The sequence below is a fragment of the Leiobunum rupestre genome, chromosome 10, assembly GCF_980474605.1.
Source record: "Leiobunum rupestre chromosome 10, qqLeiRupe1.1.hap1, whole genome shotgun sequence".
NCBI classification, from domain to species: Eukaryota; Metazoa; Arthropoda; class Arachnida; order Opiliones; family Sclerosomatidae; genus Leiobunum; species Leiobunum rupestre.
In genome coordinates, this window is record NC_143393.1 from 20,134,590 (window position 1) to 20,149,274 (window position 14,685).

General features: G+C 31.9%; 1 protein-coding gene across 1 annotated transcript; it reads right to left on the minus strand.

Annotated features, from left to right (window-relative positions):
- Positions 1 to 603: 603 nt before the first annotated feature.
- LOC149924987 (uncharacterized) lies at positions 604 to 14,645 on the minus strand. The gene is made up of 9 exons (XM_090159938.1): positions 14,133 to 14,645; positions 8,996 to 9,437; positions 6,147 to 6,400; positions 4,517 to 4,697; positions 2,737 to 2,850; positions 2,451 to 2,668; positions 1,614 to 1,794; positions 1,430 to 1,552; positions 604 to 1,244 (listed from the first exon to the last, which is right to left on the minus strand). The coding sequence occupies exons 2-9, from the start codon at positions 9,081 to 9,083 to the stop codon at positions 1,072 to 1,074; spliced, it is 1,332 nt and encodes a 443-aa protein (XP_090016064.1). The 5' UTR covers positions 9,084 to 9,437; positions 14,133 to 14,645; the 3' UTR covers positions 604 to 1,071.
- Positions 14,646 to 14,685: the final 40 nt, after the last annotated feature.

Consider the following 14,685-nt stretch of genomic DNA (forward strand, 5'->3'; position numbering starts at 1 on the left):
AAATCCGTATACATATTAGAAATCCCAGGAAATCCACTAAAAATATCATATTAGAAATCCCAGGAAATCCACTAAAAATATCATATTAGAAAATTCTGGAAATCCACCAAAAATATGATATTAGAAATCTAGAGAAATCCACAAAATTATTATATTACAAATCTTGGGAAATCCACTAAAAATATGTAAATATAAATCTCCGGAAATCTACAGAAATATTTGAAATCTTGAAAAATATTAATTTTTTTCTGATAAATATCGAAAATATTTGAGAAAAACTGGAATAAATCTCAGGAAACATCGGGATATCCAGAAATATGGAAATATTTGGAAATCGGCAATATGGTGCACATTGTTTTTCGAAGTGCTTAAAAAATATAATTTAAGTTCATACAATTAGACATTTCCGAGGGGGTAAGTGTCCCCTGTTCCCCCTGTCTACCCCACTGAATGGATTGTTCAAACTACGTTTTGCAGTAAAAAAGGTCAGCTGCTACCTGTATAAAAGCAAGTTTGATTTGGTGTTGTTATAAAGTTATAAACAATTTAAAGAAATCATTTAATATGATATATAAAATCTTAAATTCAGTATATTACATCAGGTAACTTCAAACATCTTTTAATAATTCACTTCACTGCAAATGCTGACGTTGAAATCGTCTTGTCTAATGCAATTTGAACGTTCTAATCTTCGACGAATGGGGGTATCTTTGAAAAATAATGTCCTTTTGTAAACTAAATAAAATATACCCATGGATATAGAATATGAATGAATATCAGCCTGGCACAGGGGCAGAACTTTACGTTCTGCCCCTGTGGAAGGCTGATGCCGTAAAGGTATTATTCATATTCTATATTCATGGGTGTATTTAATTTAATTTACAAAAGGTCTATCTCTATCTTTTGGAAAGATGCCGATGCTACTGGTTACGCTTGGGTCAGTTGGAAAGCGGAATTTAGAGCGTCTTAAAAATGTATACACGTAGTAAGGTGATTTATGGACGTTCTATATTCATGGTTGTAAATGAATAAATTCACGATAACCGTTCACTTCATCTAATAAGGGCGGTATCAGTCCCGAAATCGAGGGCTGTTTGCGGGATTTTCCAGAGTCAAACATTCTAAATACTGGTCCTTTTTCGGAGTGCTGTATTTTCCACGCGATCTTCTGCAGCATAAGACTATAAGGGCCACTACAATGACCAATAGTACCAGGCCGCCCACGGAAAATCCAATGTGATACCCTACGAAACGGAAAAGTCAACCATAAGTTTATAACATATATCCTACGAGAGATGGTATTAAAATGAAAAAAACTTGTTTTTAAATATCAACGAGACTCACGAGAGTCTGAGAATAACACTAGCAAGATATGGAAATGTATATTTCTCTGGTAAGATACGTGTTGCGTACTTCTGTTATAACTTACTGTAACAAAACGCGGTGGGTTCGTCGTCCTGAGGGTTACCGCAATTGTATCTGCCGTCACATCTTAGCTCCTCTTTGATACAGTAATTGTCCGAGCACTTAAATTCCCCTCGCGAAGCCATTCCTGTAATCAAATATAAGAGTGAGAAATTTAGACGTTTCTGTGTTTATTCTTGACTCTTAACCTTCGCAGTTTCTAGTCACTGTCAGGGTAATTTCGAACCCTTTAAACTTCGCCTTCCCTGCTAGTTCCAGTTCCAAAATAATGTCATTGTAACCCTCGGTATGAAATGTATCGGGAAGCCATTGGTGGAATCGACTGTCGTAGACGGTGACGAGTCCTTGCGAAGATGAGTTTCCTCTAATCTGAAAACAACCCTACTCTGTATATTTTTGTATGCTTTATCGTATCATAAGTATATAATTATGTTCCATAGGCATGCCAGTCAATCTAACAACTTGTGTGCAGTCACTAGAATTTAGTTCATAGCCACAGTACCATCTTAAGTGGCACGTGTCCATGACCTTAAACCAATAGGGGCGTCGCAAGGGTTCAAACAAGAGTTTTAGTTGTATATTGCAATGATCGAGGTTCTTTAAACTAGACAATTAAATCAAAAATATTTTCTTTTGTCGTCATTAAAAACTATGTTGAGAATTTCTTAACCACAATCCATAATTGATGGACAATTAATGTTACTGTTAATGCTCGAACCAGTAAGTCAAATGCCTAAAAGGTACGAAATTTTATTATCACCCAAGACCCAGAAAATCCTTAAGACAGTTCTGGGTAAACCAAAAAAAATTAACGCCTATAGGAAGTTAAAAGGAAACTATTAGTCACCGGACCTTCGCCTGGTAACGGCTCTGCGCACGCATTTAAGTCCATATGACATACGACGTTTGTTTGAAATTAACCATAAATGTGTGGCTATTTTAGAGATCACTCCCACTCATGGCGCAGATAGAGAATTGATACACACTTATGTGAAACATAATTATGAGCTTTTGCGTATACTGACGAGTAAATGGTCGGTCTCCCTAAGATGGTAGTGTTGTAGAGTCCATCTTACGCGGAATTTGTCTATAACATTGTCCTCTGGAAGTCTTACAATCACGGCGTAGTTTCCGTCTTGGGGTTTCTCATTCCCCGAAGCTTGTAGCGTGATAGACGAGTCGGACGCTTTGTATCCCAAACTGAATGTTTTCTGTTCGTTCGCTGGATACGCGTCCATGTAATCTGTAAAGTTGTCCGTTTGTCAAAAACGTTTCAATTGTACTAAACGCGAATGATGGTCTTGGACTTACTCTGGCATTCTCTTTCGTCGCTTTCATCTCCGCAGTCGTCCCTGTTATTACACTTCAACACCTCGCTTACGCAGTAGGAATTGGAGCAAGAAAATTCTTTGTCCCGAGCCGAACCTGTTCGTAGTACAACAGTACACTGTTACTAGGATGAGGTCAGTGGAGGTCATTTAGACGGAATAATGATTAGATTTAATCATTTTAATTAGATTTAATCATTTTAATTAGATTTAATCATTTTAATTAGATTTAATCATTTTAATTAGATTTAATCATTTTAATTAGATTTAATCATTTTAATTAGATTTAATCATTTTAATTAGATTTAATCATTTTAATTAGATTTAATCATTTTAATTAGATTTAATCATTTTAATTAGATTTAATCATTTTAATTAGATTTAATCATTTTAATTAGATTTAATCATTTTAATTAGATTTAATCATTTTAATTAGATTTAATCATTTTAATTAGATTTAATCATTTTAATTAGATTTAATCATTTTAATTAGATTTAATCATTTTAATTAGATTTAATCATTTTAATTAGATTTAATCATTTTAATTAGATTTAATCATTTTAATTAGATTTAATCATTTTAATTAGATTTAATCATTTTAATTAGATTTAATCATTTTAATTAGATTTAATCATTTTAATTAGATTTAATCATTTTAATTAGATTTAATCATTTTAATTAGATTTAATCATTTTAATTAGATTTAATCATTTTAATTAGATTTAATCATTTTAATTAGATTTAATCATTTTAATTAGATTTAATCATTTTAATTAGATTTAATCATTTTAATTAGATTTAATCATTTTAATTAGATTTAATCATTTTAATTAGATTTAATCATTTTAATTAGATTTAATCATTTTAATTAGATTTAATCATTTTAATTAGATTTAATCATTTTAATTAGATTTAATCATTTTAATTAGATTTAATCATTTTAATTAGATTTAATCATTTTAATTAGATTTAATCATTTTAATTAGATTTAATCATTTTAATTAGATTTAATCATTTTAATTAGATTTAATCATTTTAATTAGATTAAATCATTTTAAACAGATTAAATCATTTTAAACAGATTAAATCATTTTAAACAGATTAAATCATTTTAAACAGATTAAATCATTTTAAACAGATTAAATCATTTTAAACAGATTTAATCATTTTAAACAGATTAAATCATTTTAAACAGATTTAATCATTTTAATCAGATTAAATCATTTTAATCAGATTTAATCATTTAATCATGATTAAATCAGATTTAAACATTCTAAACATGATTAAATCAGATTTAAACATTCTAAACATGATTAAACGTGATTTAATAAACTTAATCGTGATTAAATTGAATTTAATCAAAATAATCACGATTAAATCGGATTTAATCTTTTGAGGGATGCGTCGTTAATTGAAACCTTGTTTTAAACCTACTTTAAGAACCACAAAATATATTTCGTTTCAGATCAACTTTCGTTAATTATTTCTAACAGAAAGATATCACAGCAAAATTTTATCCTTCACTGTAATTACAGTAAAACGTCTAAAATTTTCAACCATAATTATTTTTAATTCCATCATCGAAATTTAAAATTTCTTTAAAAATAGCTATTTGCATTAGTGCGTCTATTACAACAGTCAGACACTAGAAAATTTGAACTGAAAATACAAGGAGAAATGGGTGCAGTCCTGTATAAAAACTATGACAGTTAAGGCGGTAAGCAAATTTGAGGCCAAAATGTATTTTTAGCAAGATATTTACCGTGGCAGTTTCTCGCAACAGTCAAGGTCAATTCGAAATTAATCATTTCGAACGATGTTCTCTTCATTTCAAAGAAAATACCGGTATCGAACGTGGTTTGGTCGATGTTGAAGTACCTTGGCTCTTTGTCGCAGCCTTTGTAGATCGAATACACCAAATTTAGTTCCGTCGTTTTGTTAATCTGAAAATTAATGTTGACGGAATAGTTTATCCATAATCTTTTTAGAGATAGGTCAGCGCACTCCAAGATTTTGTTGCAACTTGTTCGTCAGTTTAAAGTTGTTAAAACCTTTTATCTGTGCCGATTCGCGCCATCTACTCTGGTACCCCAAACTACTAACTACATATAAGAAATTAGATAAGACCAATTATGTATTGGTACCAATATATTGTGTTTTAAATTATTTGAATAATATCTTAATATAATAAATTGTTAAGATTCAATACATGACACAGCGTAGTGCGCATTCAAGCATGTATTGATTTATATTTAGGGAGAATGATATGAGTTTTAGGGTTTCTAAAATACCACTTCTTTCGAATATTGTGCAAACCACTGGTAAATAATGGTAAATATGATAAATTACGGTAAATTATGGTAAATATGATAAATTATGGTAAATTAGGGTAAATTATGCTAAATTATTTTAAATTATGGTAAATATGATAAATTACGATAATTATGGTAAATATGATGAATTACGTTAATTATGAAAATATGATAAATTACGATAAATTATGGTAAATATGATGAATTACGGTAAATTATGAAAATATGATAAATTACGGTAAATTATGGTACATATGATAAATTATGGTAAATTATGGTAAATATGATAAATTATGGTAAATATGATAAATTTAGGTAAATTATAGTAAATATGATAAATTACGGTAAATAATGGTAAATATCGGTTTAAATTACATAATAATATGTGAAGTCAAGAAAATCATTCGAAAAAGGAATATATCGACTTTAAAAGATCTTAAACTTTATTTTAATGACTCTACAAGTCTGTTCCAAAATCTGAAAAGTATCTTAAATGTAGGCTTAAGTTTTAAATACTGTAAATAATTATATATGTTATTTACCATTATCTACCATTACATACCACTTTTCCCATTTTATGCCATAACGTCATTTACCAATATCTAAAATTATATACTACTTTTCCCATTTTATATCATAACGTTTTTCACCATTATCTAATATTATCTACCACTTTTCCCATTTTATATCATAACGTTGTTTACCATTATTTAATATTATCTACCACTTTTCCCATTTTATATCATAACGTTATTTACCATTATCTAATATTATCTACCACTTTTCCCATTTTATATCATAACGTTATTTACCATTATTTACCACTTTTCCCATTCCAATCCCATGTTCGAAAAATAAACTGACCTCTTCCTATGCGATTACATTACATTCTTGGTAACACTTTTTCGGTAAATTTAATATTAGTTTCATTAGCTGTTGTTAGATGGCGTAACGAGACACAGTGATATTTTCCGTATATGTATTCCCTTTCCCCGACCAGAATCGGACAACGTTTGTGTTGACCAGTTGCAATATAAGACAGAGATAAGGGAGCGCGATGACCTGTTTCGATGTACGTACGGTCAGCTCGTCCGAGCAATCCGCACCTCCTGCTGCCATGTTGAAATGTCGGATAACACCGTGAATACGGTGATGACCGTTTCCGAATTCGGCCTTCATCGGCGGCAGCACGGTCAAACGGAAATGACCCTGCCTGGGCCCATCTTGCTGTCCGGGATTATTCGCTTTCAATATGAGGGACGACGTATCTCCGGAGACAGGAGCAAACAGCTGCACAGTGTAGTTCTCACGTAATGGGTAATCGTCCAAGAAAACTGAAATGCGTTAATATGAACACTAACTGAAAAAATATGCCAAACCTCGCCCATTTCTTGTAAAAACCAAATTTTTATCTATATATTCAAGAACTGATCGAAACAATTGAGAACAAACATGATATACTCTATACATAGTTTGCATCCCTACGTCACCAATGACGCAGTTGCAAGTATAGATATATGCACCAAGAATAAATATGGTATTTGAGCAAGAATGAACCGTACAATGCCGCCATTTTACTGGTGTAGATTTATCAGTAAAACGCGAGGTTTAACAACTTTCAATCGTCTGTTTGCGGATTTTAATTATTTTAAAATTATTAAGAATTTAGATTCACGTTAAAATTGGTTAACTGCCTTGTTACAAATTGTTGGAGTAGTTCAATTACAAAGGGAGATCGAAAATAGTTATTTTGTTCGATCAGCACCAAGGCCTAATTTGATAAACTTAGATATTCCAGTCGTCATTTTCTATTTTGTTTAAATAACCCGAGTTTAGGGCCTATAGCAATATTTATTTTAAAAAATTGAACCATAAATCTAATTTTCGTACGTTTTGTCGCTTCGTTGTGACCAAATAATGGCTACCTATAAGTAGCTACGCGCGACATGGTTTGAATTTTTGATCTCCCCTCTCGGTTTCCATGTAGACCCTTAGGTGCAAACTATGTATTTGGAGCATAATTTACCAAATGTCGTTAATAATGTCTATTATAAACTAGTAGTTACTATATAGTCAAAATAAAACGTATTATATTGGGAATAGTTGATTTTATAAAATGAAAACTTTTAAAAGTGGTCTTGCCAACCAGGAGAAACAAACACAGCACCCCACACAAGGAGAACGCAACCCGTCAAAACTCGTGCATTTTATTGTGTACAATTTTCATTGGTTAGACGCTTTAGCGCCTGCTGCCGTCGGAAGGGGAAAATTTGGAAATTGTCCACCCCCTTTCCATAAACGTGCAGCGTAAAGGTTCGTCCAATGAAATTTGTACACAACACTGCGTTAGCGTGTTTAGAGGCTAGCTGCGTTCTCCTGGTGTTTGTTGCTCCTAGTTTCCAACTTGTTAAAATGTTGCTCTAACGTCTAAAGACACAGCTTGATTAATATATTCTTCGAGCGCGCGATTTACACTTTAGAAAAACTTATATTCCTCTGGCGACTGGAGCGAGCTCTCGTAGCCTTGTAAAAGTAAGAGACTGTGACATAAGAGCCACATTAAAACAAGCAGGTCAAGTTACTTTATAAAAAGAACTATTACTATAATTTTATAATTTGTAATTTTTTAGTATTTTTAATTACAAATTTTAACAATAACATAATTCATATTAGTTATTTTTAATAGTTAGTATATATGAATGTGTAACATAATATATTTTTAACATATAATTACCAATTATTATTTAAATTGGACATTTTAACACTTAAATTATTAAATATAAATATATTAATATTTAAAAGTTTAAAAAGACGTTTGTAGTTCCATTTCATTCAACAGAGTTTAGTAGGCGTGGCCTTATAAATAAGTAGTAGATCACGTCACCATATCGCAATGCAATGTTTGTTTGTTCCCAGTTGCTTCGATCCGTTTTTGACACATATTTGTGCTCATTCAGTTATTTAGTTCGTTGTCCCGTTTAAGTTGATAACTGTGGAAAGAGGGGAACTTATGGGAAGGGAACTTTGGTACGGATGTCCTCATTATCTACGAAAAGATAATTTTATTGCATAAATCGTAAAAATATTATTAACTATATAGCAAGAAATATTTTCTTTTTGTACAGTCGTTGCCTAGAGCTATACGAAATGAGACCGGTTAATAAATAGAAAACATTTGGCGGAAAGATACTAGCACGAATTTCCGATAAATCGGCCGCTGAAGTTTCGAATTTCGCCTATTTTCTGTTGAATTCCTAAAGGTTCCTACGCGTGTTATATTAATCAATTTTAGAATTGCCTATTGCGTAAATTTCAAAGTTATCAATAAATATTTAATGCAAATTGTTATTTTGAAGCTTAATTATAGTATTATGTACGTCAACGAGGTAATCTCGGCATTACCCGTTCTATACTTACCCTGGACTCGCCAAACGGATTTTTTAAAGGTATGCCTCACTTGTAGTACTAAAATTAAATTATTGCAACTGTTTATAAATCTTATCTATGTTAATTAATTATCACTTTGAGTTATAACGGAATAGACGTTATTTTCCAAAATTATATAACGCGCGCGTGTAGAGGTCGGGGATGGTTAACTTTTATTCAATAGATAAAGCTCTCAAAATTATTCGTAAAACGTTTTGATCAAGTAATTTATATTTCTGTATTATCCGATTAATTTTCTGATAAATTTGTAAAATTAATTGGAAAAACGACATTTTTTTTCCGAAAAAAATCAATTTAAATATGGATAATGATTAACCGCCCCCGACCTCTACGCGCGGGTATACCTAGAAATTCAACCTTAAATAGGCCAAATTCGAAATTCCCGCCTCCGATTTACCCGAAATTCTTTCCGCCAAATGCACTAGATATTTCGCTTTTCTTATCCTGCAACTGACACTTGTGAGTATAACTGTTTTACTTACATATTGTGGTATCCCCGTGAACTATTGCGAGTAAAAATAAAAAATAAATTAATTTCCAAGGCTTAGTAGTATATGGATCAGTAGCCATTTTTCTTTCGCGACTGCCGTCTTTGCGAATTCATACTCTAAATGGCCCCTGCGATACCTTATGTAATCATTTCTTTGACTTTCCCCTTTACTTGTTAAGGAGATAAAGTTAATCTTATATTTTGAACACCATTCGAAACTATTACCTTTACTGATTGGTTCAGATATCTTTCGAGATAGAGGCTGCAATTTCTCCAAGAGAATCCAAGAACATGAGTTTGAGCAAGAACGGATCGAAGCCATTGAGAACAAACAAACAGATATCCCCACGTTTTCATGATGTACTCTTTTTTGAGTACTCTGTGTGTAAATGCTGCTCTCTTTGTCTTTCCTCCGCTACGCACATGCGCTAGTCCTTTAATAAAATAGACGTAAACCTATGGCACGCCATCCAGGACAAAATTCGCAGACAATATAGGGCTACCTTTTAGAAATATAGGCTTACCCTCAGAAATATACGGCTACCTTTTTGAAATATAGGCCTACCTTTAGAAATATACGGCTATACACCTTTTAGTAATATAGGCCTACCTTCTTTTAAAAATAAGCCTACGTTCAGAAATATAGGTCTACCTTCTTTAAAAATATAGACCTACCTTCAGAAATATAGGCCTACCTTGTTTAAAAATATAGGCCTACCTTGTTTACAAATATAGGCCTACCTTGTTTACAAATATAGGCCTACCTTGTTTACAAATATAGGCCTACCTTCTTTAAAAATATGGGGTTGGCGTTTTGGTCTTTCAAAGCGGCACATCGCAAAATCTGAGAATATAATTAACTATAGTAGTATTAATACTATGGTGTCACTTATAACGGAGGTGTACAAAATTACCAGGAAAATTCCTGTAAAATTACAGGTATTTTTTTCCTGTAAACGTAGCGTGGCTGCAAGTAAAAACCTGTTCTAGCGTTTAGGCCATGACAGACTGTTCACTTATGTATACATTTTTCAACCCTTAATTTTGAGTAGTAAATTGATAAAATATTATATTGAAAATAATTACGTGTTAAATAGAGGCATTGAACTTTTAAGTGTCGCCTGTAATGTCTGTTTTGACTGAAAACTAAAACTAATCTAAAAATAACTTATACCTTATACTTACCCTTCAGTATTGAAGTTTTGTAATCCAGCATTTTGGTTAGTTTGGAAAATACATGGTACAATAAATGCTTCCGAATTTTATTTTTACCTTTTGTAATACCAAGCCCCCAAAAGTATCAACACTTGCAAAAGATTCAATTTATTTCATCTATAATGTGTCGTAGGTTCAATTTAACCTTCTTAGTGGGCAGCCTCGGCTGTGACCAGTTCATTTTTCACTGAATCTTAGTTAGAATTCACAATTTAAAGAAAAAAAATAATTTATATGTATAGTCAGGAGTGGTTCTTTGAAAGATTTTCAAATAACCCTAAACAATATTACTTTTAACTACGTATACAATCACAAAACTAAATATGTGTTAAAATAATACTCAACGGCTCATGTTTATCTCTTCGTAAAACTCACCTTTTTATATCTGCTTATGGAAGAGATGATTTTATATTATGATTTTTGAGGCACCAGTTTAAAATTATTAACAATAAGGTCAACGTTAAAATAATTATTAATAGATGAAATTTAATGAAACTAACATTACGTAATTTCTGAAGTACTAGCAATTTTAAAAACTAAGGATGTTTTTAAATGATTGTGTACCTTCCTATAATTTGCACAACATATAAGTTAAGAACAAGCAGTTAGGCTTACATTAAAAAGTTTATTACAATTAAATTAATTAAAATAATTACAATTTTTTTCCAAAATAATTCATTATGAATTTGCATTTTGGTATGTAAATTGCGCATGTGCCAGTCACGGAATATATAAATTTTCAATTTAATATTTTATCAATTTACTACTTAAAATTAAGGGTTGAAAAATATATACATAAGTGAACAGTCTGTCATGGCCTAAACGGGACGACAAATGCCATGTACCTCTTAACTTGATTTTGCGACTGATATCAACGCCTACAGCGACTGCTTTCAGAGCTAGATCCTTTATTCTTAAAGATTATGATTTAGAAAATATTCGAGCATTATTTATCACACATCGTTAAATACGTAGTAATAATTTCTAAAAGATTTAAACCATTTTTTGTATGATATCAAAAATATAAAATTTCAAAAGTGTTGAATTTCAAGAAAATAGTTTTTGATTTATCAAATAAAAACCAGGAAAATACCCCTTTTTTAACAGCTTATTTTAAAGCTCTAATAGTTTATTTATATCTCGTGTTTTCAGTCTCCCACATGACCCTTTAGCCCTCCAAAAATAAAAATTTACATTTTGACATCCAATAATCTGGTATCAATTCCAGTTAGGACTATATAAACTCCATGGTTGAATTGGCCTTGCCGAAATGTGTAAGATTGTCTTATTATGTTAAAATAAAACATATTTATAAAAAGTTATTAAACTTAAAGCGAAGGGGTACTGAAATCAAGGTACGATATACCAAAAAATGTGGGGTTTCGGTTAAACTGTGTTTATTCTAAAACTTCTTAATATTTTCAGCTAAAACCTTGGATATCACAATTTTTTAGACAAATCTATCGATGTTTAAATTAGAAAAAATCTATTGACCCATGGTGACATGATTGGTCGAAATCGTATGGAATGACCCTGTTGTGACAATTACTGTTGTTCTAACATGAAATTTCCTATTGTTTTTACTGTAATTTAACAATAGGCTGTTGCTATGCCGGGAGTAGTGGCGTACTCCTGTAATCCCAAGCGTCCGGGAGGCAGAGTTTGTGGATGGCCGTGTGAGGACGACCACCAATCCGCCAACGGGTGGTCGGAATACTTCCGCCACGGGTGTAATAATTATTAAAATTATTATATTGTTTAGCTGTAGTACACTCAAAGAAGACACTGAAAACTGCTGAAGAGATTCAAATTGAAAAATATTTTGGCTGAATTTTTTAAAATCAAGATTGAGTATCTCCATCAATGGCAAACAGACAAGATAGCTGAAGCTGATAATTTCAAAAGACATCAACTGCTAAATTAAATGAAGTATTAAAGAGCAGAAAAAGTCAACGTTTTTAATTTATTTTTTTAATTTCACTGAAATACAAGTGTTGACGAACGTTGGCAGAATTTTTAATTTTATTAATAAATTTTAAATTATGAACTTTAATAACGGTATAAATTATAAAAGGATTTTTTAGTATAATTTTAAATTACCTGTAAAAAGAATCTTGATGATGTTTTTGTTGATGTATTAATATGTTTTGTTCACTTAACCTGATTTAACTCTTGCTGTATCACGTTTTTCAAATAAATTATTCATAAATAAAAATTGCCTTTTTTAATGTTGGAACAACAGTAATTGTCACAACAGGATAATAAGGTTCTATTGTTAAATTACCGTAAACGCAACGGGAAATTTCATGTTGGAACTACAGTAATTTGAAATTTACTGTTAATTGTACTTTATATTTCTCGTGTCTATAACAGGTTTTTACTTGCAGCCTCGCTACGTTTACAGGAAAAAATACCTGTAATTTTACAGGAATTTTCCCGGTAATTTTGTACACCTCCGTTATTTTCGAGTGCAGCCTCGGAGATGATGACTTTTGTAATATTATGTACTTCTGCAACAATTTATCCTTAAATAGTGACACTATAGTAGAATCCTACTATATTATATTCTCAGATTTTGCGATGTGCCGCTTTGAGCGACCGAAAAGACAACCCCATATTTTTAAACAAGGTAGGCCTATATTTTTAAAGAAGGTGGACCTATATTTCTGAACGTAGGTTTATATTTTAAAAGAAGGTAGGTTTATATTTTAAAATAAGGTAGGCCTATATTTCTAAAGGTAGGCCTATATTTCTAAAGGTAGGCCTATATTTCTAAAGGTAGGCCTATATTTCTAAAAGGTAGCTGTATTTTCTATGAATTTTATCCTGGATGGCGTGCCATATTAAACTACTAGAAAAGCTACGGCATTTTAAACAAGTTGGCAAGCTTGCCAAAATCTACCTCTCCTCGGAAGAATTTGCCCTAGGGTGTATTAACTACTGAGCACGGTACTCAATGATATTTCGCCATCAAAAGCGGCCCCCAGAAAATTATCCCGGTGCTAGCCCAACCAGCAGATTATTTTTATGTGTTCTGCGGTTGGCCTACCACCAGGATATTTGCGCGGCGGGAAGAAAACTTAACGGAAAACAGGCAGAAAAAATCCTAGGCCTTTAAACAATCAAATTTATATGGACAACAAAAGTTAAAGCGAAAACGAAACTATAAGTGAAAGCACTAATAAAAACTGCATGGGCTCATGACGACAACCAAAGAAGCCGATAAAAATCAACGCAAATAAAAAATCGTAGACATGAATTATCCCTACATTATCAACACTTTCGATAGACGAAATAAAACAAGAAAAATAACCAATAAAAATATATAATAATAACCCAACCAAGTAACAAGTTAATTAAAATACTTAGGAATCAAGAAAAAGTCAATCGAAATACCCACAGTAATAAACATTGTATTAGCAGAAATATGGAATAAAAAATATATAATAATAACCCAATCAAACAACAAGGTTATTTAAATACTTATAAATCCAGAAAATGTCAATCCATATATCCACGTTAATGAAAATTGAAATAGAAAAAACCAAAAACACCTTACCGTTAACAATTCCCGGCTTATAACGCACACAAAAAACCCTTAACTGAATAGTGAAGGCTAAACAACAGCGCATATCTCAAAATAAATAAAACCAACGTAACCACATTAATGAAAATGTATCACACATTTAAAGCCGATAAGAAAACACGTAAAATAAATTACGAAGTTACGAGTAAAGTAAGCAAAACGAAAAAAGCGCGTTGTATACCACTTGAAATTGTATTCATAAATGACCCTTAACGGTTCAAAAGTTCCGATAGACAAAAAACTAACTAATCTAATCTCTGCTGATTTGACAAGATTTGACCTTTATAATTTAACACCTTAAAAAATGTAATGTTTAATATACTCTTACGCTTAAGCTGAGTTTATAATTTTCAGTGAAGCGCATCATGTATCGGTGGTTCTGTGGTAGAGCATTCGCCTGTCATGCAGGAGGGCTCGGGTTCAAAACCGGCCCGATGCGATCACAAAAATGATAATATGACGCACACTGTGAATATTTGGTGGAAACCATGCCATTTGGACGGTGAGACGTTTACCGTAACCCTCAGCACTAGGTCCCGTACAATCACAATTCACAAAAGAAAATTATACTACAAAACCTTTTCCCTAATTCCAAGAAACTGCGTACGCAGCGATTACACTATGCCCCGAAAACGCGTACGCGTTAACAGCCCAGACAGACCCACAAACACACACCCCACCCACAGACACGGTGATCGTACAACCCCTCCTAGGGTACTTCGTACCCTCGGAGTAGAGCTCGGCGTTTGGATAAGAATTAATCACTTTATTTATTTTTATCCAAAACACACATTTATCCACAAATTATCCGCAAAAATCTATAAACAGTTAATCGTAATTTTTATGGTTAATCGAAATTTTAGTGGTTAATTTATCTGTTT